At 35.6% G+C, this 23,688-nt stretch overlaps 1 protein-coding gene across 3 annotated transcripts in view; it reads right to left on the bottom strand.

Annotated features, from left to right (window-relative positions):
- Nucleotides 1–261: 261 nt before the first annotated feature.
- The window catches only part of PIAS2 (protein inhibitor of activated STAT 2), a 114,893-nt gene continuing 91,466 nt past the window's right edge, over nt 262–23,688 (bottom strand). For all 3 annotated transcript variants that reach the window (XM_074202831.1, XM_074202833.1, XM_074202832.1), the window contains 3 exons: nt 21,219–21,352; nt 16,377–16,414; nt 262–12,594 (listed from right to left, as the gene is read on the bottom strand). In XM_074202831.1, the coding sequence (XP_074058932.1) occupies nt 12,409–12,594; nt 16,377–16,414; nt 21,219–21,352 (358 nt within the window). In that variant the 3' untranslated portion in view covers nt 262–12,408. The remainder of the gene's footprint in view (nt 12,595–16,376; nt 16,415–21,218; nt 21,353–23,688) is intronic.

The following is a 23,688-nucleotide window of genomic DNA, read 5'->3' as shown; positions in this document are numbered from 1 at the left end:
TTAGTAGTCTTTTTTTGTGGTGGCAAATAATTGGAAATGAGATGTTCGTCAATTAAGGAATATGTATGTGGCATATGATTGTGATGAAGTACTATTATATATAAGAAATTATGATCAGGATGGCTTCAGAAATACCAGAGAAGACCTATATGAACTGGTGCAGAGTTAAGGGAGCGGTACCAGACCATTAGAAACAATAATATAATATTGTAATGATGATCAAATGTGAAGACTTTCTTGGATCAATATGATTCAAGACAGAGAGAACTCATGTAAATTAAAGTATAATTTTTCATTTTCTTATTTTTCTTGCCTATTTTAGCATAGCTAATATAGAAATGTTTTGCATTTCAAATGTATAATTTGTATTATATATCTTGCCTTCTCAATAGGTGGAAGGTGAGCTGGAGAAGAGAAAATTTCAAAAAATTTTAAATGATGAATATAAATAATAAAAAAATAAGAATTTATACCTTTATTTCATTGTTTTATCTTACTAAAATTGCTAACATTTCTACTATTATATCAGAAAACAGCAAGAAGGACATCCTTACTTCACCCTTGTACTTAAGGGAAGTTTTTAATGTTTCAGCAGTATAAATAATGTTGGTTCCTAGTTTTAGATAAATTTTTTAAAATCATCTTAAAGCTCATTTCCAAGCTTATGCTTTTTTAGAATTTTTAAGAAATGTCCATTATATTGTTAAATGTTTTTTCTGCATCTATTGACATAATTGTTATTTATTTTTATGTGATTCATTGTGTTAATTAATTTTTCAATACTGAACTATCTTGCTATCCTTTATATAAATCCAACTTAATTATAAAACCATTCAGGAAATCCAAAAAGAAGTCTCTTATGTATGTCAAAAATTATACAAGATTCATCAAAAGATATAAACAGATAATTTTGATAACCATCTGGTCGTTAATATCAAGTAAATCAGAATACAAGATGCATGCTTGCTTGAAGGTACTCAACACTGTTATGGAAGAGATGTAGAGTAGAGCTCAAGTAGAATTCTTGTCCATGGCCTCTTGTCCAATCAAGGTACCGTGAACAAGAATTATATGGATAGGTTACAATCTGTATACTGGAAGGAATGCTCATAGTTGTGATCATAGGCTCATATGTGAGCAATGAAATCCTTTATGGTTTGTTCAAATTCTCTAAGATTATATTTTTTAAATTTGAGCATATGGGTATTATGTATTTTTGGAAACAGTCATCAAACATTTAGTGATGTGCTCATATATGTGTATATGTGTGGTATTTAAATATTTAGTGAGAAAAAGTATATCTGTACATATATATATATATATGTACATACAATATTTAATTTTTAAGATTCCCTTTCTTGGAAATCTATCATAAAGTAGATGGCATCAGGAAGGCTTGGGTTTGAATTCCATTTCTGACACCTAATAATGTGATGATCTTGGTTATTTAAATTAGGAGTGTTCCAGGTGACCAAAACTAAGTCACAGAGTAATTGGTTGATCTGCCTTGATATTGAATCTCATTAATGGAAGTCCTCTTCTGTAGTGGAACAAAAGATGAATAAAATAAAATTGTCCTACGTACACATGTATGCATGCCTATATATGTATGTTTGTGTGTATAATCTGAACTCATAAATGGCTTAATAATCCCTAATCAAGGCAATATGGCTTGGAATCAGATTGTAACCTGAAATTTAATGAGTAGACAGCTCCCTGAGTTAGTTCATAATAGCTAACATTTATATAACACCCACTACATGTTAAGCATTCTATAATTATTACCTCATTTGATCTTCATGGCAACTCTAGCCTTTAGCACTTAAAAGTTAAGACCATGGGCAAAAAATTCATATGCCTTCTCATCTGCAAATTGGGAATGACATGACTACACATTTATGAGATATCAAATTACTTGCTGGGATAGAGCAGGAGGAAGGGAGAGAATTTGGAACTCCCAAGTTTTACTAGAAGCAGCTCTTTTCATAGTGGAATTGAGGGGATGCCCATCGATTAGGGAATGACTGAACAAATTGTGGTACATGTATGTGATGGAACAGTAGTGTTCTATAAGAAATCCTGAGGGATGGGATTTCAGAAAAGCCAAGGAAGTCTTGCATGAATTGGTGCCGAGTGAAATGAGCAGAAGTACAATATTATACACACTAACAATAACTTTGGGTTAGTGTACAATAATCAAACACAATTCTAGAAAACTTGAGAATACCATTCATATTCAGAGAACGAACTGTGTAGTTTAAATAAAGACCAAAGTTTATCATCCTCAGCTTTTAAAAGTTGTCTTTTGTATAACATCACTTTTTTTTCTTTCTTCCGTTTAGATATGATTCTATAGAGCACTGGTCTTGGGAATCAGGAGGACAGGATTTTGAATCCAGCCTCAGACACTTGACATTTACTTAGCTGTGTGACCTTGGGCAAGTCATTTAACCCTGACTGCCTCACATCCAGGGCCACCTCGAGTCACCCTGATTCCTAGCTGGCCACAGGACCCAAGTGGTTCTGGAGGAAAAAGTGAGGCTGGTGACTCAGCCCAGTACTCCCTCACTCACATGCAATTCAAATGATTTTCATGGCATCACCTCTCTGATGTCATAGTCTTTTTTTTTGCAAGGGGTTAAGTGGCTTACCCAAGGCCACACGGCTAGGTAATTATTAAGTGTCTGAGGCCAGATTTGAACTCAGGTACTCCTGACTCCAGGGCCAGTGCTCTATCCACTCTGCTGCCCCTGTCATGGTCTTCTTTCACAAACAAAGACAAATATCATCAATATCAATCTATGTTTAGCATGGTTGTTAATATAGAGACTACATAAGATTGCCTTCTGCCAGGAAAGGGAAGGAGAGAGAAAAATTGTGAAACTCAAAACCTCGCAAAAAAAAATTGCATATAGTTGGAAAAGCAAATAAATAAAATATTTAAATTAAAAAACAATAACAAATAAATTCCAGTTGTGGGGGGATTAGAAACTAATGTTAAAAGTTGTGTTTACATATAACAGGAAAAAAAGAATAAAAATAAAAGAATAAAATATAATAAATATAAGAATCAAAAATAAACAAACAAGGGGGGGGAAATGGGAGTGACAATGTGTGTTAGAAGTATTAGAAGCAGCACAGTAAATCAAGTCCTGAGTCTAGAGTTTCCAGTCCATAGTTGGTGCTGTATAAATCCTTTGCAAACCTGAAATAGCTGGCCTTATTAAATGCGGCAAAGTTTAAAGATGAGGACATTAAAATGAACTTTGAATTTAATGTGGAATGGAAGAGGATTGCCAAGTAGGAGTGAGGATCCAGCTGATGTCACATCGGTTCTGTCGGGATATCTTTCAGTAATAATCAGCAACAGGAGAGAATCGGAACAATAGGATATATAATATGCATAACATATAATATAAATCATATGTAATAAGGGTTACCCAGGGATGAGCATTAGCAGGCAAAGAATGAATGGAGCAAGGAATTTCAGGTTGATGGTCACCAAATTATTAAACTGGCAAGGCTAGGAATATTGAAGAAGTAAAGACATTATGAGGAAGATTAAAAAAAAGGATAGAATGGATATAAAATACATCCTATATAATGTTTATGTATATAAGTATATTCATATAATTAATAGAATAGAGAGATCACAATGAATGAAGGCTGAATAAAAAGAGAGATGGGAGGATTGGAGGTGGTGTTCAGAGAATATAATCATTTCTGGAATTTCAAGAGGAATGGAAGTTCAGTCTTGGCTGGACATATTCTCTTCCTTCTCTCCCTCCAATATTTGTCACAGAGCTTCTTAATCTCTAGTCTGCTAAATTTTTAAAAATATTTTTATAATTGGGTTTCAATACAATTGGGTTTCCTTTATAACTCTATATATCTATGTATTTAAAAATAATCTAAGAAAGGTTCCATAGTCTGCCTAATGGGTCCATGACGTGATATACCTCCAAGAGGTTTTGAAGCCTAGTTATCAAGCTGCTACTCACTGAAGCAGAACATACTTCTGACTCCATTGACCCCGGTGCTCATGGGTCCCGAATCTGATTACCTTAGTCAGATTTTAGTGGGAGAAGAGCAAGCACACACTGGTGAGGAACGGCTAGGTGACACAATGGATAGAGCCCTTGTCCTGAAGTCAGGAGGACCCAAGTTCAAATTCGGCCTCAGACGCTTAATACTTACTTAGCTATGTGACCTTGGGCAAGTCACTCTTAACCCTACTGTCTTAACAAAAAAAAAACAAAAACCAAAGAATGGAATGGTGGTTTACATTCTCAGTCCTGTTATTTATCCCACATTTATGTTCTAATCAAGCAGAATACAAGTGTCTGAGTCTCAGTAGCTATCAGCATAAGATCTTAAACATTTTGAGAATTCAAAAATGTTCTTTCTTGGAAGACCTATTGAGATTTTGTGCTTTTAAAAAAAACAAGTAATTCAACTTTTGGGTGTTGAGTACTTGCTGAATGTTGAGTTGCCCTATGTTTCTGCAGGAAGTTGTACAAACTCCTCTCTTGCCTATACCCTTCATTCCTTTGCTAAAAAAAAAAAAAAAAAAAAAAAAAAAAAGTATTTTGGGAGGATCACTCAGCTTTTGGCATTATCACAGAGAAGCAATGCACAATCAAATCAGTCAGCCAATTCTGAATCCCGGTGACCAAATTTAAATCTCCTCTATTTTCCTTTTCCCCTTAAGAGAGAAAGGACCAAAAAAAAAAAAGTTATTTTAAGAAATGTAAAATCAGTGCCCAAGTTGAGCCAAGTCTATCCAGTCAGTTAATACAGATTTATTAAGTGGTACTGACAGGCAATGGAGATACAAGGGCAAAATGGTCCTTGTCCTCAAGGACCTCATAGACTACTGTGGAAGGAAGAAAACTATAATACGCACATGCACACATGTGTGTGTGTGTAAAACCAAGTAGATATAAGATCTATACAGAGTAAATGGAAATTAATCTGATAAGCAAGACTAACACTGGGGAAAATGGAAAAGGTAAGATTTGAGAGACTGGTAAAACCAAGGGAAGCTTAAAGGGAGAAAAGGGAGAGAATTACATAGACAGGAGTACAAAGGCTGGTTCAGAAGTGGCAAAGTCTAAACGTATAAAGAACAGTAAATAGTTAATGTATCTGAATCAAATTAATGGATGTATGTGAAGTTTAAGGCTGAAAGGGTAGACAGGCTGATCCCCACTGTATTTGATGTTGATTTAGCAGTTCCAGTTAGTAGGGCCAAAAATCTAGGTTTTTCAGATGCTAAATTCTATCAGGCTTATGCAGATGGATGTTTGACTGAGTAAACTAGAGGTCATACCAGGAGATGAGGCAGGTCAGGAAGGCAACATTGCTTTCTTGGAATAGGTGGATCAGGCAAAGTGCTAGGTGGGAATGCCCTTACTTTGAGGATTTTCTTATTCTCACAATTCACCAATCCTACACAGATGTTGAATACCCCTAAGTAATCTGAGACCAACTCTCCATTTGAAAACATGGTGTTATTTGTTGAATTTGGAGTCAAAAAGACTAGAGTTCAATTGCCTTCTCTGTGGAATCTAAAGCTCTTGAGTCTTAAATTCTCCATTCATAAAAATGGATTATTTTGTAGATATAACAAGTAGTTATTATGTGAATCAAATGACTATTTCATGTAAAGTGCTTAGCAAACCTTAAAAATGCCACATGACTATTAACTATTGCTATTATTATAAAGGGTTATTGTGTATTTTTTTTTTTTTTTGAGAAACCCTGGCTAATTTACTATTCAATGTCTAGGAGTCACATGGGGAAAAGCATACAGTGTGGAGGGAAAAAAAACTAAAATCAGAGTCAGGACACTTGCGCTTTACTTCTAAAACGAAGATTTCATTTGGTTGGGTGATTCCCTTCATTGATTCAGGTAATAGTTCTTTTAGGATCTCTAAAACTCAATGTGAATGGCAGGAAAAAAGCACCTAGTAGTCAACCTTCTGGGTCATGTCCCAGCTCTCAGAACCAGGCTGGTCATAACAACATACCTAAAGCCTTGCACTCTGATGGCCAACCTTCTAGAATCCAATATCAAGATCAAATAGATGTTTGAGAAAAAAAGCAAACTGACATTATACTTTCAAACATAATGCTTAAAGATTAGGAATGGGCAAAAGTGCTCATAATTGCTCCAAATATAAGTTGCATGTGATCTCCCAGCTTTTAACAGACATTTGGAATAATTTAACTTCCTAAAAGCGCAGGCACAGTGTTTTATTTTTTTCAAGGCTACAAGTCTTTTAACTGTCAGGAATGGAAGAGTGGGTGTCATGGCATAGCTTGGCTTTTATACCAATATGAGCTTTGTTTTCAGCAGTTTATTATCATTTCTATTTTACAGAGCAGGGCTCTCAGCTCGGGTTTTCTGATTCAAGGTCTTTGCTATTTCTTTTGTATCACACAATTTCTGGAATCCCAAAGCTTTGGGACAACAGGTACTTTCATGTTCAATATCAAGTGAAGCACATTTGATGTACAAGAGAAAATAGGCATTAATTTAGTAATCTTTTCTATAAGGTTGGTTACTGGATGTTGAAAAGTTCCTAAATTATTCTAAGGGTTAAGAAGCAAACTGTCTCCAGGAAGCAAAATGGAACTATATACACTTAAGTGGTGCAGAAAGAGTAATGTAATGAAATAAGCTCTTGGCTGAGAATCAGGAGAACTGAGTTTGTCTTTCTTCTGCCTCTAACCTGGCAAATCACTTTAATTTATGGGCATCAGTTTCCCCTTCTGTAACATAAGGTGATTAGATGATATTTCTCAAGTGCTTTCCAACTCTAAACCTCTTTCATTCTGACCTAAGAACCAGATAATCAAATGAAGCACCTAAAGTTAAGGAAATTGCATTTACAAAGGAGAAAATTATTTTAGAAGCTATTGATGCTAAACATACTTTATGTTATTTAGTTATCTGACTTCATGACTCCATTTGGGATTTTCTTAGCAACAATACTGGAATGATTTGCCATATCCTTTTCCAGCTCATTTTACACATGAAGGAACTGAGGCCAACTGAGTTAAATGACTTGTCCAGGACTATTAATTGTCTGTGGTTGGATGTGACCTCGGGTCTTCCTGACTCTAAGCCTGGTGCTCTATTCACTGTGCCACTGGCTGTCCTAATATGGATCACAGAAGGAGTTTAAAATAGATTTTAAGAAGAGTGTAGCACAGCACCTAGCACAAACTATTTAATTATGCTTTCAATCCAATTGCTTGTGAAGTAGAGGGTCATTTCATATCCAGCTTTGTGACTCAAGGTTAGGCAAGGAATCCTTCAAGCCCTCCAATGTTTCCACCCACAATTTTCTAACTACAAGTCAAATTGTGATTGTGAACTACTGAACAAGATGCACAATAAAACATCAATGTTACAGTGTAAAAATAAGATGACATCCACAGCTATCTAAACTGATTAATGATCCTCAATTTCCCCTGTGACAAAGCTGGTATAGATAATGGCTCTTCAACCAGCATTTGGCACAAGAGATTCAAGATCTACTTGGGGAAGGGTCTCTACTCTAAAATATAATAAACCTGATAAAAGAAAAATGTTAATTATTTTACATTAAGGCACAGAGAAAAATTGGGCGTATGATTATAAAGAATTCTCTGACTGAGGAAACGCAACTAATAAAGGTCTTTATAGTTTTAATGTTGACTAAAACATTGAGATGAACTTGATCAAAGTTGAACAGATAGTCTGTCATAGAAATTAAAACCAAGTCCTCCTGATTTCAAGCTTAGTTCTCTACTCATTATACCATGCTGTCTCCCTATACTATACTTCTTTTATCTGAATATTATCCATTTCATTTGTAAATCTTCAGATAAATCAGTCAATATCAAGTGAAACAAAGCAAAAAAATTTAAAACTTTCACTAATTAAAAAAATTAGTATGTGGCTCTTATGAGGTCATGATAACTCTGCTTTGGTCCTTCCCAACTGAAGCAGTAAAGATAGAGAGCCAAGCCTCCCAGTAGTTAAACAATAAATTGACACAATTTTCATATTGCCCTGAATAAAGCCACCATTGATGTGGTTTGCTTTGGACTTGGGTTTTTTTTTTTTTTTGTTTCTGCAAGGCATTGGGGGTAAGTGACTTGCCCAAGGTTACACAACTAGGTATTTATTAAATGTTTGAGGCTGGATTTGAACTCAGGTCCTCCTGACTCCAGGGTCAGTGCCCTGGTCATTGAGCCACCACTGCCTCTCTGACTTGGTTCTTAAGAGGAATGGAGCACTTCTCTGGACTTTCTGGAAGCAGACCCCTGTGGAAGAACCTGAAGCAATCTTTCTTTAAAAAGCAGAAACAAATTTCCATTGTTAAGCAAGAATCTCCTAAATGAAGCTTCTTTTTCACAGTAGAGTCATACAGTGATGTCATTCTGCCTCATCTATTTTCCAAGAATCTCTAAGGGTAGTGTGTGATGTGTGATTCAGCGGCCTTATTCTTTTGGAGGTACTAAATTCTCACTCCATAATTAATATAGGTTATATGGGCGGCAGGACTTAAGTCAGAAGGGAAATTTTTAATGGTTTATGAAAACCACTCACACAGATTCACACACATTTCTTCATAACTTTGACGCTAATATATCCCAATTCTTTAAGCCTGGTCTTTAGTTGTATCCCTTCAGCAAATTACATAACTATCTCATCACTCTTTTTTATAAACTGCTTCAGGAGTCATCACCTGGTGACAGGACTTTGTCTTTCTTCAAATCTCCTGGCCACAATAAACTCAACTGAGTTTATCATCTTCCCCTTAAAATTGGCCTTGCCTCCCATATTCTCATTAACAATCTCCCAATCACCTAGTCATAAAACTTGTTTTGTCCCTTTTCTCCATACTCCTTACATCAGTTTCCAAATCTTTTTTCTTCCTTCAAAGAATATCAAAAATTCTTCCTTTCACTCTTCTGTGAGGCACCACTCATAATGAAATCATAGTCTACCTTCACAGGCATCTTAAGAGTTATCTTCCCCCATTTCTCAGGCTCTTTTCCTTTCCATCCAATCAGGCTCAGCATAACCACTAGATTCTGAGCCAATCTTTTAATTCCAAATTTTAAATAATTCCTCATTACCTACTTCAGGGCTATCCAAAACGCAGCCCACAGGATGATTTTATGCAGCCCACCTATGGGTTCACTAAATGTTTTAGTATATGAAGCTGGCAAATCAAAATAAATTTCTATTTAAATACAAACTTTTAAAAGCAGCCCTGACATACTGCATTAAGTCTAAACTCCTGTTAGACTGCCAGGGTATTCTGAAATTTACCTATAATCTCTCTCTATTTGCTACTCTTAACCAACATATATATATATATCCTTCCTCCCAACCCAATAATCTGATTTCCAAGCATGACTGTTCCTGAAATATCTCTGGAAATTTCCCATTTCTTCTCTTCATAAGGTTCTTGGAATGATATTCTTCTTTTCTTCATCTAAATCGGTCATGCCAATCTTTGAGTACCCACTTCAAAGTTGAACTTCCCCCCCCCATTTGGACTCACCCTTTCTCTAAAGTCATGCCACCTCAATTTTGCATTTAATTATTTGCTGTTATATTTATCTTCTATTTCATGAGTTATTTAAAAATCTTTAATCAGTTCTGTGAAAGTAGCATCCATGCCTTTTTCCCTGGCAAGTCACACAGTACACATTGTATAAAAGAAACCAAAGTATTTTTCAAGTGAATTATAATTACACACTCATTTAACTTGGGGATGCTTAGTCAAACTAGCAAAGATGGGTCAGAATGGGAGTGGGAGGGTGAGGTAGGAGACATGAACTGTCTATTTTAAGGTCCAGTGAAGAGGATTAAATTTATCCTACGTGGCACCAGAGGGGAAAGGGATGGAAAACTGATAGAAGCTGCATTTAGGAAAAATTAGTCATAATATAAATAACTTCCAAAAGTGGCCTAATACAGAAGTAATGGGCTACCTTTCACAGGCAAATACTAAATGACTATGTATTGAGTGAGACAGGGGGCTTCTTATCCAAACTCTAGATGAACCAGATGATCTGTGATCAATTCCCTCTGAGAACCCAAAAATTATATTCAGAAAGTGAAGCACAAAATGAAAATAGCATGGAATAGAAAAAAAGGAAAAAACACTAAAGCAAGTTTTTTGAAATTCAGTAATCAATAATAAGAGCCAAAGAAATGTCCAAATACGAATTTCTATAAGTCATTTCTTTTAACTTACTATAAACCTGTTAGTTAAATGAAAAATAATTATGTCAACACCTAAGAGGTAACAGAATGATCAACAATATACATCATTGTTTTATTAAACAAATTATATCAGACAAACTAGGATACTACTACTATCTGATTACAAAGTTAGGAGACAGACAATGCAGTTGTAATAACTGAAGTATCTGGCATGATGTCACCATAATGTTTCCTGGAAAACAATATTAGTTTCTGTTTTGAAACAGGACTATCACATGGACAGGAAATCTGCTAAAGAAGCATGATAAATGTAATGAAAAAGAAATTCTATATATATCAATTAGTATTTGCTTCATTTTATTTCACATTTTCAATAACCATCCTCAAGAGGTCATATGGTGTTTTCCACCTACTTGAAGCCCTGAAAAATAATCTATTAAGTTTTCTGAAATTAAGTTTGTACAAACTCAATATAGTCCACAAGAGAAATTAAGCAAAGCCCTCAAGCAGAAAATACTTGGTAAGGTGCAAAAACCAACCAGGACAGTTGTGAGTTTCTGAAGGCATGTGGAAAGAATCTTGCACAAGTCACCAAATCTCCTTGGGCCTCATTTTCCACATTTGCAAATTGTAGGGGTACTTGAACTAGATGGTACCTATTAGTTCTAGATTCATGATCCAATGAAGTCACAGGTATTCATCTACACTGACAATATTACAAACTGGCAAGTAGCTATCCCATCTCCCTCTGACTCTAGTTAAAACATGCCAAGAGTCTATGTTACTACTCATTAAGGCACCTCAGTTTTAGAAAAAGATTAGTCCATTGCAAGGCAGTCAGAGAAGAGATTTAGATTCAAAGCTATGTGAAATGACTACATCTTGGAAAACAACACAAAAACCTTAAGAATAGTATTTGAAGTAATTTAAATCCTCAAGAAACAACGAATTGTTCATGTTAATTAAATTAAGCAAAGAACATGATGTTGTTTCTAAAGAAAGTTAATTAAAGGTTAAAGAGTGTCAAATTTAGCAAGTGGAAAAAACAGGTTCTTTGAATTATTTTAAACTAGAAAAAGGAAAAACTATCCTACAGGAAACTGCCTTCTTTGGGTCAAAAAAAAAAATGTGACCGAAGGCCCTCAAAGGCTTTAGTGCTAGTTTGGTCTTCCTGAGCACTAGGAGTGTGATTTATGGGTATTTGTAACCCATACCATAAAATGAGAGAGAAAATAAAGATTCTGTAAACAAATTAAGATTTCTTATTCTCAACTCCTCTTCAATATCCCTGCCACTTTCCAAATTTTTCACAAAGAGAAAATACCTTGGTTAAACATTCAATCAGTATCACCCAACCCCTCCATCTCACGCCAAGAAAGCCCAAGTTGGACTGTTTTCAGTAACTGGACTGTTTTCAAGAAAACAAGGAAAACTCCCAATAATGTGGCATGTGAAACCAGAAATGTACATCCAACCAAAAATAAAACATAGTATGCCCAAGGCAGAGTTTGCATAGTGATCTTACTCTATATAATAAAAAAGCATCCAAATACCAGAATTTCATTTTGCATTCATCCGTAATATCACAGTGTCAATGACAATCTGGGGGAAAAATTCCCTTTGGCTGGCCATAAAAAGGGAAGAACCATAACAACATCAATATAAAATAAGCCAGGATCATTTCAGAAGGATTCTTCATGTCAAAATTAAATAGAACTGTGAAAAGTACTAATTTAGCAAAGCAAACTTTCACACAGACTGTGTGGGCATACTTTTTTTCTAGAATAGTAAATTAACTTTTATTAGAAAAAAAAGTTTTTATGACTATTTACATAATTTTATTGCTGTGTATTACAACCAAAAACTTACTTTTAACCAGTTTGTAGAATCCATCCAGCAACATAAGAAACTGAAATCATTTTTAAAAGATGGTGACATGGCTGAATATATTTGATATGCAGAATATTTCATGAATAAGAAAAAAAATCCTTCAAATCTAAATTTTCTTCTTACTGCACATAATCTTTTTTTCTTCCATTTTCAGAAGGTAACAGAATCCATGTCTTTTCAATAAATATCAAACTGACAATAAAATAGATTCCATGGACCAGAGATGCAAGAAAGAGCAGCACTGGCTAATTATTCCTGTAGTCCAAAGAGTATTTTTTATTTTAGTCCAAGGAGATTATATCTGGAATGTTGTTTCCACTGCTGGTTATTACCCCAGTCTCACTCCTGCCCGATGAAGTAACATGAGTGTTGCTTTCCTGGGGGCTTGTAGATGTGATGATGTTTCCAGCTGTGCTACTTGTTGACAGACTTGAGGAGAGACTATCCAAAAACATAGGAGGACAGTACTGCTTGGAACAAACAATAATGATGAGGAGGAGAAAAGAGAATATACTGGTTTTAAATGAAACAAGAGTGAATTTGACATTATTTAAGTGGCTTCTACCTACATCATGCAAAGGAGAAAGTTCTCCCAAGGCTTCATAAGGTGCATTAATTTACATATTTTTAAAGTAATGCTTATAACTAAATTAGAAAGTCTGACTAATGTCATCAATGACAGCTTATCTTAATGCATAAAATAGACACTGAATATGTATTTGTAAATTGAGTATTAGTCAGACAATTCTGGATTAAGTTAAACATTAAGAACAGAGAGCAGTTGCTAATTAACATGATGTAAAGGTGTATCTCACATATTCTGTAAGAGTTTATACACATTTATCTTCATTTATGCTAATTAAGTAAAGTATCCTTAAAAATTCATCTCTTCTTTCAGGACCAGATAATAATCTAGAATATCACTCCTTTTCTCAACAAATGGATAACTAAGAAGCCTTTAAAGCCTACCTCAATTGCAACCTTCCTTATAAATCTTTCTCTAATTCCCCCATTTAGTAATGACTTCCTTCTTGCACTTCAAATAGGAACTGTGTGTGTGTGTGTGTGTGTATTAGAAGACTATGAGTACCTTGAAAGCAAAAGCCAAACTGTCTTACTCAATGTATAGACCATTGTTCTACAAATATAAGGCTCTTAACAAATTTAACTACATTTAACTGAATATTGTAACCAAGGTTGCATGCAACATGGTCCCAAGGGGCTTTCTCAATACTCTCAGAAATCCTCTCCTCTACTCTCACTACTTTTCTCATCTTTGATCTCTCTACAAGCCCCTCAGCCAAAAGCATATCCCACCATTAGACCATGACTGAGCTTTCATATTTCACTGTAAAAACCAATACTATCTGAATTAATGTCACCTCTTTCAACACTTAAAACATTCCAAGACTATCCTCTATGTTCTCCTTTTTCCCTCTTATTAAAAAGGCATGTACCACTCCCTATACCTTGTACATGATTCCCTACACCTGAACCTTTCATTCCATCTGTGCTAACTTTTCATGAAGCAGAGTGTTGGAGTTGAACTCTGTATCTTTTCCAGTGACGTTCAGATGAGTGATATACTGAAGGGCAGCCAATTGATTTTAGTGGTGACAAAGCATATTTACTGACAAAGAAATGACTAAACCATCTCTAATATAAAACATCCCCTGAGATACTACATAGCAAGAGCAAGAAATGTTTAAAAGCTATACTTATATGACCTGTGTCTTTTTTTATCTAAGGAATAATTTTTCATCAAATAAAAATCTAGAATACATTGAATAGGGAAAGATCCTTGGATTTAATATAAAAATGTTCAGAAAGGAAATATGTAAGGCTACCTTACAATAGCGTTATACCTGTCATGCATACCTGCCAGTACCTATTTTAAAAAAATGAAAGATTTTTACTATTTAAAAATATCTTGAGGGGCGGCTAGGTGGCACAATGGATAGAGCACCAGCCCTGGAGTCAGGAGTACCTGGGTTCAAATCTGGTCTCAAACACTTAATAATTAGCTAGCTGCGTCACCTTGGGCAAGCCACTTAACCCCATTTGCCTTGCAAAAATACCTAAAAAGAAAAAATATCTTGGCCCACCAAAAAAAGTGATGTTTAAAATGAATTTCTAAAGTTTTTTAATTAGCTTCTCAGAACAGTAAATGCGGTAACTAACAAATGTTTTTTTTTTTTTATCAAATCATCTTTGGAAAGAAGGATTAGAACAATTTTTTATATGTAGTTTGAAAGGTTTGTTGCTCCCCTTTATACCCATCATTGGTCAAGGTCACAATCTAATTGATACATTCCCCTCTGTTTTCCTTCTGCTCATTAAATTAATGAGCACAAGGGGAATGAACATTAATGTGCATGAACTGGCCCAAAGGACAAGGAAACGGATCCTAGATCAACCCATGACTGACTAGTTGAAAAATTATTTTCTTTAATCACCTTTCCTTTTGTCTAACTTTCCCCTTCCTATAAATGGGCTTGCATCTTTTGGTTTACACAAAGAACAAACATCTTGGCTTTTGTGATGTTTTCTTCTCACAAATATCTGTGAGATTCTTGCAATATCTTCTCATCCTCGTGGAAACAAAACACTCAGTTCTTTCTCACAATTTCTCCCTTTTTTTCCATTAAAAAATTTTTGTTTCCACAACTTCCCAGTAGTTTCTTCCTCAAATCATAATACATGTTATTGACAGGACTACTGACTTGTTCTATCAAGATTCCTACTTCCTCATTATCAGAGACATGGTCCCATTTTACTTTGCAGGTCAGAACAGGAGCACATGCCAACTTTCTGATGTCCCTGGTTATTACCTTTACTATCTGCCTCTTGTCATCTATCTTTAGGCAGTAACTTGGTAAATTCAATTTACCACAGATTCCTCCTCCTCCAATCAACAGATAGTCTATATTGCAAATCAAATGTTTTAAAGGACAGAAGAACATACAGAAAAAAATTAACTCTTAATTTCTCAACTGTCAAACATCAAAATCTCTTTGTATTCATTTACTATTAAAACTCCCTTCTTGTTTGTTTGTTTTTTTAATGCTTTAGTAAAAGTTGCTATGGATGTGTTATCTATCAGTGATTTACGTATTTAATTTTCTCAATTACTAAAAATGAGTTGTGGTGAACTAGCCATTTTATGGTAAGTCCTTAATTCTTCTTTACCCTTCCAATGGAAAGTATTTTACTTTTAAAATAGCTATGGATTAAGCATACAATAAGGATGGTGTAACAACGTCAATTGGTTTATATAAAAATAAACATCAACTTAAGACCCTCTTTTTACCAAAAGGCCATAAAACGGAACGTTTACTCAAAAGAGCCCAGAAACTTAATTTTCATTCCCTATAGCTAATTAGTCTGATCCAAAGGGATACTCACAATAAGATGTGGAACACTTTCAAATCTAAAGGATAACCTACTAATATATGTATATATATAGATGATTTGGCTCAAAACTTACTAATACCGTAGTTACTAGACTCTTCCAACATGGAATGACTTAGGTTTTTATTTGACTTCTAAGCACAGGTCCAACATTCCCATTGTTCAAACTTGATATGATCAAGTACACAATGTCAAAATTTGAGAGGCAATCTTATGTCTTTGTGTAACAGTAAGAGTCAGTATGACTCTTCTATTAATTCTTACCAACTTGAACAATTTTTTTCTCTCACTTTTCTTATCTTCTGCTTTCTTTTTTGATAAGTTCTTAAACTGAAATTTGGCATGCTTAGACCTTGACAATTGAGCAGAGAGGTTACTTGCTACCTTACGTAGAACAAAATAGTGATATGAAAATATGTGTGGGTATGTGGCTTTATGTGTAAAATATAAGGTTTGCCTACTATAATCACAGATACATTAATTTACAAAAAAGCTTTATAAACATGGTTGAACAAATCTTACTGTTCAAGCCTCTCAATTCTTTATGTACAATATGGTTCATTTCTAATCCTAGGTCAAGTTTTGCCTGATCATGTAGCACACCCCCAAGCTACGTTTCTGGTTCCTTTATCCTGAGAAAATATACAAACATTTTTTTAAGGTCAGGAGAAGTTAAAAATTATATAACAGATTCTGAAGGTTAAATTACTTCAATTAGTGTGAATAAGTGAGGAACTAGGTCTTAATGTTATACCACTTTGTAAAATAACAAATTTGTTTTCTTAAAGAACCATAACCAAATGCAATGCAAATTTATGACTAAATTGAGATAACATACCTGTGGATCAACTGGAATTAGGGAAAGAAAATCCAAACCTAAAATGAAAATGATATGTTAGTAGTAATCTTTTCTATTTAGAAAATGGAAATTAATTCCACGAATCTTCTTATTTTTATTAGTCATTTTATATTAAGTGAAATTAGGAGACACCTAGAGCACTGGCCCTGAGACAGGAAGACTAGAATTCAGATGCAGTCTCAGGCACTTAATAGTTGTATGTCCCTATGCAAGTCACTTAACTTCTGTTTGCCTTAATTGGCAAATTCAGAATCTGCCAAATAAAACCTCATGAACAGTAGTATGGTTGAGAAGGAAAGGGCTTAGAAAAGTCAGACACAACTGAACAAACAACTAAGTAAAACTGATTAAAATCATTCTTAATGGACCAGCACAAGCACATCCTCTATACTGTTTTACAGAGAGATGTGAACATGTCCAAGTTCCTCACAAAAGTGAAATATTCATCAACATGCCAAAATTATTCAAAGAAAATTTCAAAAAAATTCTTAATTTTTAATTACGTTTTGCGTAGGGCATGCCAGATCAAAAAAGGTCATTGAAATTAGTAGTCAAGGAATATATAGAAAATTAAGCAAAAATTAAAAACAAATTAAAACAAAAATTGAAAATAGAGCCCAACCTACCAGTCCTGTTCATATTCTATTCATGTCCATTTGTCAAGCAATTAAATTAGGTGCAAAGCTAGGTTCTAGAGTCATAGGTTGTTAAATGGGGCAGGCAGTTGTAAATAGCCTCCTACAAGCCCCCTTAAGTGAGTAAACACATTGCCACTAACTTTTAGAGTAGCACCATCAAAGGCAGCTTAACTGGTTTGTATAAGACCTCGGCAAACTGCCACTCAGGACCTAGAGATGTGAGAGACTGAGATGGAGCATTCAGAAAAAAAGACTTCAGCTTTACATGCTGTGTGTGTGTGTGTGTGTGTGTGTGTGTGTGTGTGTGTGTGTGTGTATGAATATATGAATTTCATATATTCTCAATATTATTATTCTATTAGCATACATAGGTGTGTATATGCATATGTATGTGTATGTATATGTGTATGTGTCTGTCTGTCTGTATGTGTATTAAACACTATATAGTTTCTATTTCTTTGATACTTGCTGTCCACTTCCAGGTCAGGGTAGTGATTTTTCATACAATGACCATTTGGGCACACACACACACACACAGACACACACACACACACACACAGACACACACACACAGAACTGATCATGCATACAATTTCACCAGCTTTGAATGACATCCTTCTAGGTTACTGTTTATAGAAGTTTCTTAAAAGTATTTCCAAAAAATTCATATCAATCTTCCTTCCTAAGATCATTTAGTAGGGGAGCTAGGTGGTATCTGGGGTCTGGAGCACCTGAATTCAAATCTGATCTCAGACACTTGACACTTACTAGCTGTGTGGCCTTGGACAAGTCACTTAACCCCATTTGCCTTACAAAAACCTAAAAAAAAAAATCCCTTGCAATCTAGGCCATCTCTAAGCATCCTGATCCCTAGCTGACCACTAGACACAAATGGTTCTGGAGGAGAAAGTGAGGCTGATGACTTAGGACAGCACCGCCTCACTCAAATCTAATTCACAGGCTTGTCATGGCATCCTCTCTCTGATGTCATAGTCTTCTTTAAGAATGAAGAATGGGGGTGGTTAGGTGATGTAGTGGATAAAGCACCAGCCCTGGAGTCAGGAGTACCTGGGTTCAAATCCAGTCTCAGACACTTAATAATCACCTAGCTGTGTGGCCTTGGGCAAGCCACTTAACCCCATTTACCTTACAAAAACCTATAAAAAACCCCACAACTACAACCTATCCTCTCAGAAAGCTAAAAGCTAAAGGGCAGCTAGAACATCAACAAAATCAGGAAGACTTGAATTCAAATCCAGCCTCAGACACTTAATAATTATGTAGCCTTGTGACCTTGGGCATTTCTCCCCAATGCCTTGCAAAAAACAAAAAAAGGAAAAAAACCAAAAAGCCTAAGACCTCAGAAGATGGAAGTTATTTTTTTCAAATTCCTATGCCTAGTTAAGCAGGAGATTCGAAACAAGAACCTAAGTCTTCTAAATCTCAATTCAACATTTTTGCCTCACAATATGATTTGAATGTAATGAACTGAAAAAAAAATATGGAATTTCATCAAGTGTCCAAATCCATATTCAGGCAGAGCAATTCAAATCAAACAAATCTATAGAACAAATCCTTTGATCAAAACACCATAACAAAAATCCAGGAGAAAGTAGTTAGGATACAATAAAAATCTAAATGTTGTTGCTATTATTCAATTACTTCAGTCTTGTCTGACTCTTGTGACCACATTTGGGGTTTTAATGGCAAAAATAGTTGAGTGACTTACCATTTCCTTCTCCAGTGCATTTTACAGATAAGGAATCTGAATGAATGGCCCAAGGTCACACAACTAGCCAATATCTGACCTGGGATTTGAACTCAGGTCTTTTTGATTCTGGGCCCAGTGTTCTATATACACTGTACCATCAAAATCTGGTTGGAAACCAAAAAAACCCCCAAACTTAGACCAGAACATTTTCATAATAAATGAAATTGGAAAGAAAGAGAACAAGGACTATAGTCATCAACTGCATCTTGAAAAGAGTAAGAAAACCAGAGTAAGTAGTAATAATACAAGTAAAATTGGGAGAGAAAAATGTATTATGTGACAACTTCATTGCATGTGTGTGTGTGTGTGTGTGTGTGTGTGTGTCTTTGTGTATGTCTGTGTCTGAGTGCTTTTTGAGTGGTGAGAAATTTGAGGATGGCAGTATCCATTTGAAAACGTGAATTTCACCTGGAAAAATCTTGTCAATTTAACTAGCTCCAGCTACATTTATTTATTTTTTTTTTTAGGCTTTTGGCAAGGCAAATGGGGTTAAGTGGCTTGCCCAAGGCCACACAGCTAGGTAATTACTAAGTGTCTGAGACTGGATTTGAACCCAGGTACTCCTGACTCCAAGGCCGGTACTTTATCCACTATGCCACCTAGCCACCCCTTCCAGTTACATTTCTAAATGTTATAGTTGACATTCACAGAAAAAGACAAACTTAAATATTAAGTATTCTGACTATGAAACCAGTCATCCTATCTTTTTTAAGAAAATATGATGAACAGGATAAAGTTGGAGGGGGAATAAAAAAATATCTGTGCAGCTTTTATAATGAATGCAGATGTTGACATATTCTATATATGATACAAACCCTTGTTCTACTTCCTTTACAGCTAATCAGTAAATTCACCATAAAGATCGTGTGTGTGTGTGTGTGTGTGTGTGTGTGTGTGTATGAGATATGTATCCTCAATTAGAGGTGATCTTTCTGATCTGAAAGTTGTGGGAAGACAACGACAATAGCAGCTTACACTGATAGAACATTTTACATGTCTTACTTCATTTAATCATTAGACCAACCCTGTAAGCTAAGCAAGATGATATAATTAATTACACTCTAGATGAGACTGTGGAAGACTTAAGAAAGACAAATTAACTTTCAGTAGAGTTGCATCCTGCTACTTCTCTTTCCTTCCTCCAAGGGATCAGGATCTGGTCTGTTAATATGACCAACAGAGGTTCTATTGATAAACCTTGAAAAAAAGATTTAAGATCATTGGCTGAAATACCACTATTAGGTCTATATATAACCTGAAGAGATGATGAAAAAGGGTAAAACATCACTTGTACAAAAATATTCATAGCAGCCCTATTTGTGGTGGCAAAGAATTGGAAATCAAGTAAATATCCTTCAATTGGGGAATGGCTTAGCAAACTAGTATATGTATGTCATGAAACACTATTGTACTATTAGAAACCAGGAGGGATGGGAATTCAGGGAAGCCTGGAGGGATTTGCATGAACTGATGCTGAGTGAGATGAGCAGAACCAGAAAAACACTGTTCACCCTAATAGCAACATGGGGGTGATGGCCAACCTTAATGGACTTGCTTATCCCATCAGTGCAACAACCAGGGACAATTTGGGGCTGTCTGCAATGGAGAATACCATCTGTATCCAGATAAAGAACCATGGAGTCTGAACAAAGTCCAAGGACTATTTCCTTTAATTTAGGGGAAAAAAACTAATATCTTATTGTCTGATCTTGTTATCTCTTATACTTTATGTTTCTTCCTTAAGGATGATTTCTCTCTCATCACACTCAATTTGGATCAATGTATACCATGGAAACAATGTAAAGAATGACAAATTACCTTCTGTGGCAGGTGGGGGGAGGAAAGATTAGTGGAAAAATTGTAAAACTCAAAATAAATAAAATCTTTAATAGCAGGAAAAAAAGATCATTGGTTCAATATTATTTAGGGGAAGAAGAAAGTAGCATTTATTAAGTATTTATTATCTGACAAGTACTTCGCTAAACATTTTTTCAAAAATTATCTTATTTAATCCTTGCAACAATTCTGCAAGGTAGGTTATACTTTAGAGCCATCATACATCAGAGGAAACCGAGGCAGGTGAAGATTAAATGATTTGTCTAGGGTCACAGCTAATGGGTTAATGGTCCAGTTAAAAGTTAAATGAAATGTAAGATTAATATATGATACAGCTGTCCTAAAAGTAACTTTGCATTTAAAAATATACACTTTTACAGAAGAAAGAAAAATCTTACAAAATACATACCTGGGGAGCAGCTAGGTGGCCGCAGTAGATAGAGCACCAGCCCTGGAGTCAGGAGTACCTGAGTTCAAATCTGGCCTCAGACACTTAATAATTACCTAGCTGTGTGGCCTTGGGCAAGCCACTTAACCCCATTGCCTTGCAAAAACCTAAAAAAACCAAATACATACCTGGCAAATCTGAGGAAATACTTGATATTGGTGTGTGGTGAAATGGCACTGAGTAATCTGTTAACGAAGGTGGAATAGCAGCATCCGCAGTCACATTGGGCACTCTAACAGTAGATGGCTGGTACATGAGAACCCTGTTTTAAATAGTATGAAAAATTACAAGCAAGTTGACTGTTAGTTGACAGAAGAGAAGAGTTGTACCACTGGTCATTCTCAGTTGCAACACAACTATATAGTGGCTACTCACAACATTGTACTGCATTCTAATCTCATCTTTCATAAGTCTTCATTATAACATGAATGTATCTTGTTTCTCAACAGCAGCTGTGACATAAGAGCAAGTTGGCATTAAAACAAAGTACAGTGCTGGAGTCATTATAATATTTTCATCGAATAATATAAACATAAATGCATATACATACATACACACATATTAGATATATGCTTTTATTGGCATATGTGTGTGTGTGAGACCAATGAGAACATGGATGTGATGGTCTTCTTTGAATAGCACGGTCATAAGATTTTCTAAACTCTGACCAAAGTGCTTAAATAGTAGATCTGATCTACCACAGTGAAAAGACATGTGGGTTTGCCTAAGTGAGTCACTAAACCCAAATACACACACACACGGCAACTGGTGTGATATGTGAATGTGGGGAAATCACAGCAGTATCCCTGTCACACACTGATGTCTGAGGCCTGATAAAACTGGCACAAGATCTCCACGAGCCTTGTCTTCCAGAAGATCTGCACTTTTTAAATGAACAGATAAAGAATTATTTAATATCATTTCAGTAAGAGTCAGTTTATAAAATCAGGTGAGGACTTCTGGCCAAGATGGCAGGGAGAAGTCTGGCACAGTGTCGTAAGTTCTCCTGTCTTTCCCTCAAAATTAACATGAACCAAGTCTCTTAACAGATTTTTGGACCCATAGAACCTGGAGAAGAACTGAGAGGAACATCTCACAGCAAGGCTGGAGGCCCAGCCCAGATTGTGTGAGGACAAGCTGAGGGTACAGGCCACAGACACCAACAACTCGGGCAATTCAGAGAAAGCTCCAGGCATTCCTTGGCTGGCCCACTGGGTAACTACGGGGAGTTCCTAATCCAGTGAGCAAGGCCTCTCACCCTCAAAGGTCTGTGAACCAGCCTCGTCCCAACAAAAGACCCCAGGGAAAGGACCCAAAATGAAGAAAGGCCGGCACAAAGCAGGGTCCACAGAATGTTACCTTGAAGTTAAGGATACGAGCTCAGAGAGGGGAGGAGCAACATAGGAGAATATGAATTGGTCTCCATCCCAAAAAAGATTTCTTAGAAAAGATCAGAAAGGAGTTTAAAAATTAAATGGAAAAATTGGGGAAAAAAACACAAGAAAATATTAACACTATGCAAGAGAAGATTAACATCTTACAACAAGAAAACAAATCGAAAACAGAATTAGGCAAATGGAAAAAAAAGATAAAAACTCTTTCAAAAATAGAATTGACCATTGGAAGAGTAGGTAGAAGAAAACACTTCTCTAAAAAGATTGAAATCTGTGGAAACTAATAATTTCATGAAAACCCAAGAATGAAACCAAAGTGTAAAATACTTCATTAGCAAAACAACTAGAAAATAGATCCAGGAGACAATTTAAGAATCATAGGACTACTTGAAAATCTTGAAGGAAAAAAAAAAGCCTGGATTCCATATATAGTTGTCCTGATATCATGGAAAGACAGCAAAATAGTCATTGAAAGACTACATCGATCCCCTCCTGAAAGGGAACCCAAAATGAAAACACCAAGTAATACTGTGGCAAAACTCTAGAACTATCAGAGAAAGGAGAAAATCCTGCAACCAACCAGAAAGAAACAATTCAAATACCAGGAGCCACAGTAAAGGTTATACAGGACCTGGCTGCATCAACAATAAGGGATCAAATGGCCTGAAATATGATATTCTGAAGAACAAGGGAAATTGGATTACAGCTAAGATTCACCAACCAGCAAGACAGTCTTCTCTTCCAGGGGAAAAGATGGACATTTAACCAAAAAAAGGAGACATTCAACTTTTCCTGATGAAAAGACCAGAGCTAAAAAGAAAATTTGATCTTCAAACAGGAAGAGATACATGAAAAGGTAAATGAGAAACAGGGACAAAAAACTGCTATCCAGTAAGATTAAACTGGTTACATTCCCACCTTGGAGAAAGATTCTCATAATGCTTAAGAATTAATTCTATTAGAGGAAATACTCTGAGTCAGAAGTAATACCTACTCATGACATGTCCATGACTGATGGAATAATTTAATAAGAATATCTCATTAAAAAGGGAGGACAGTAAAGATACAGGGGAAAGGGGGAGACTGAATGAGGGAAAATTCTATTACATGAAGACATCATGAAGAGATGCAAAGAACCTATGGCAATAGAGGGAAAGAAGGGAGCAGGTGAAAACTGCTTGAATCTTACTCCCATCAGATTTGG

Source organism: Macrotis lagotis, chromosome X, assembly GCF_037893015.1.
Source record: "Macrotis lagotis isolate mMagLag1 chromosome X, bilby.v1.9.chrom.fasta, whole genome shotgun sequence".
NCBI classification, from domain to species: Eukaryota; Metazoa; Chordata; class Mammalia; order Peramelemorphia; family Peramelidae; genus Macrotis; species Macrotis lagotis.
Note: the sequence above shows the minus strand (reverse complement) of the source record. Positions and strands in the feature narration are given on the sequence as shown.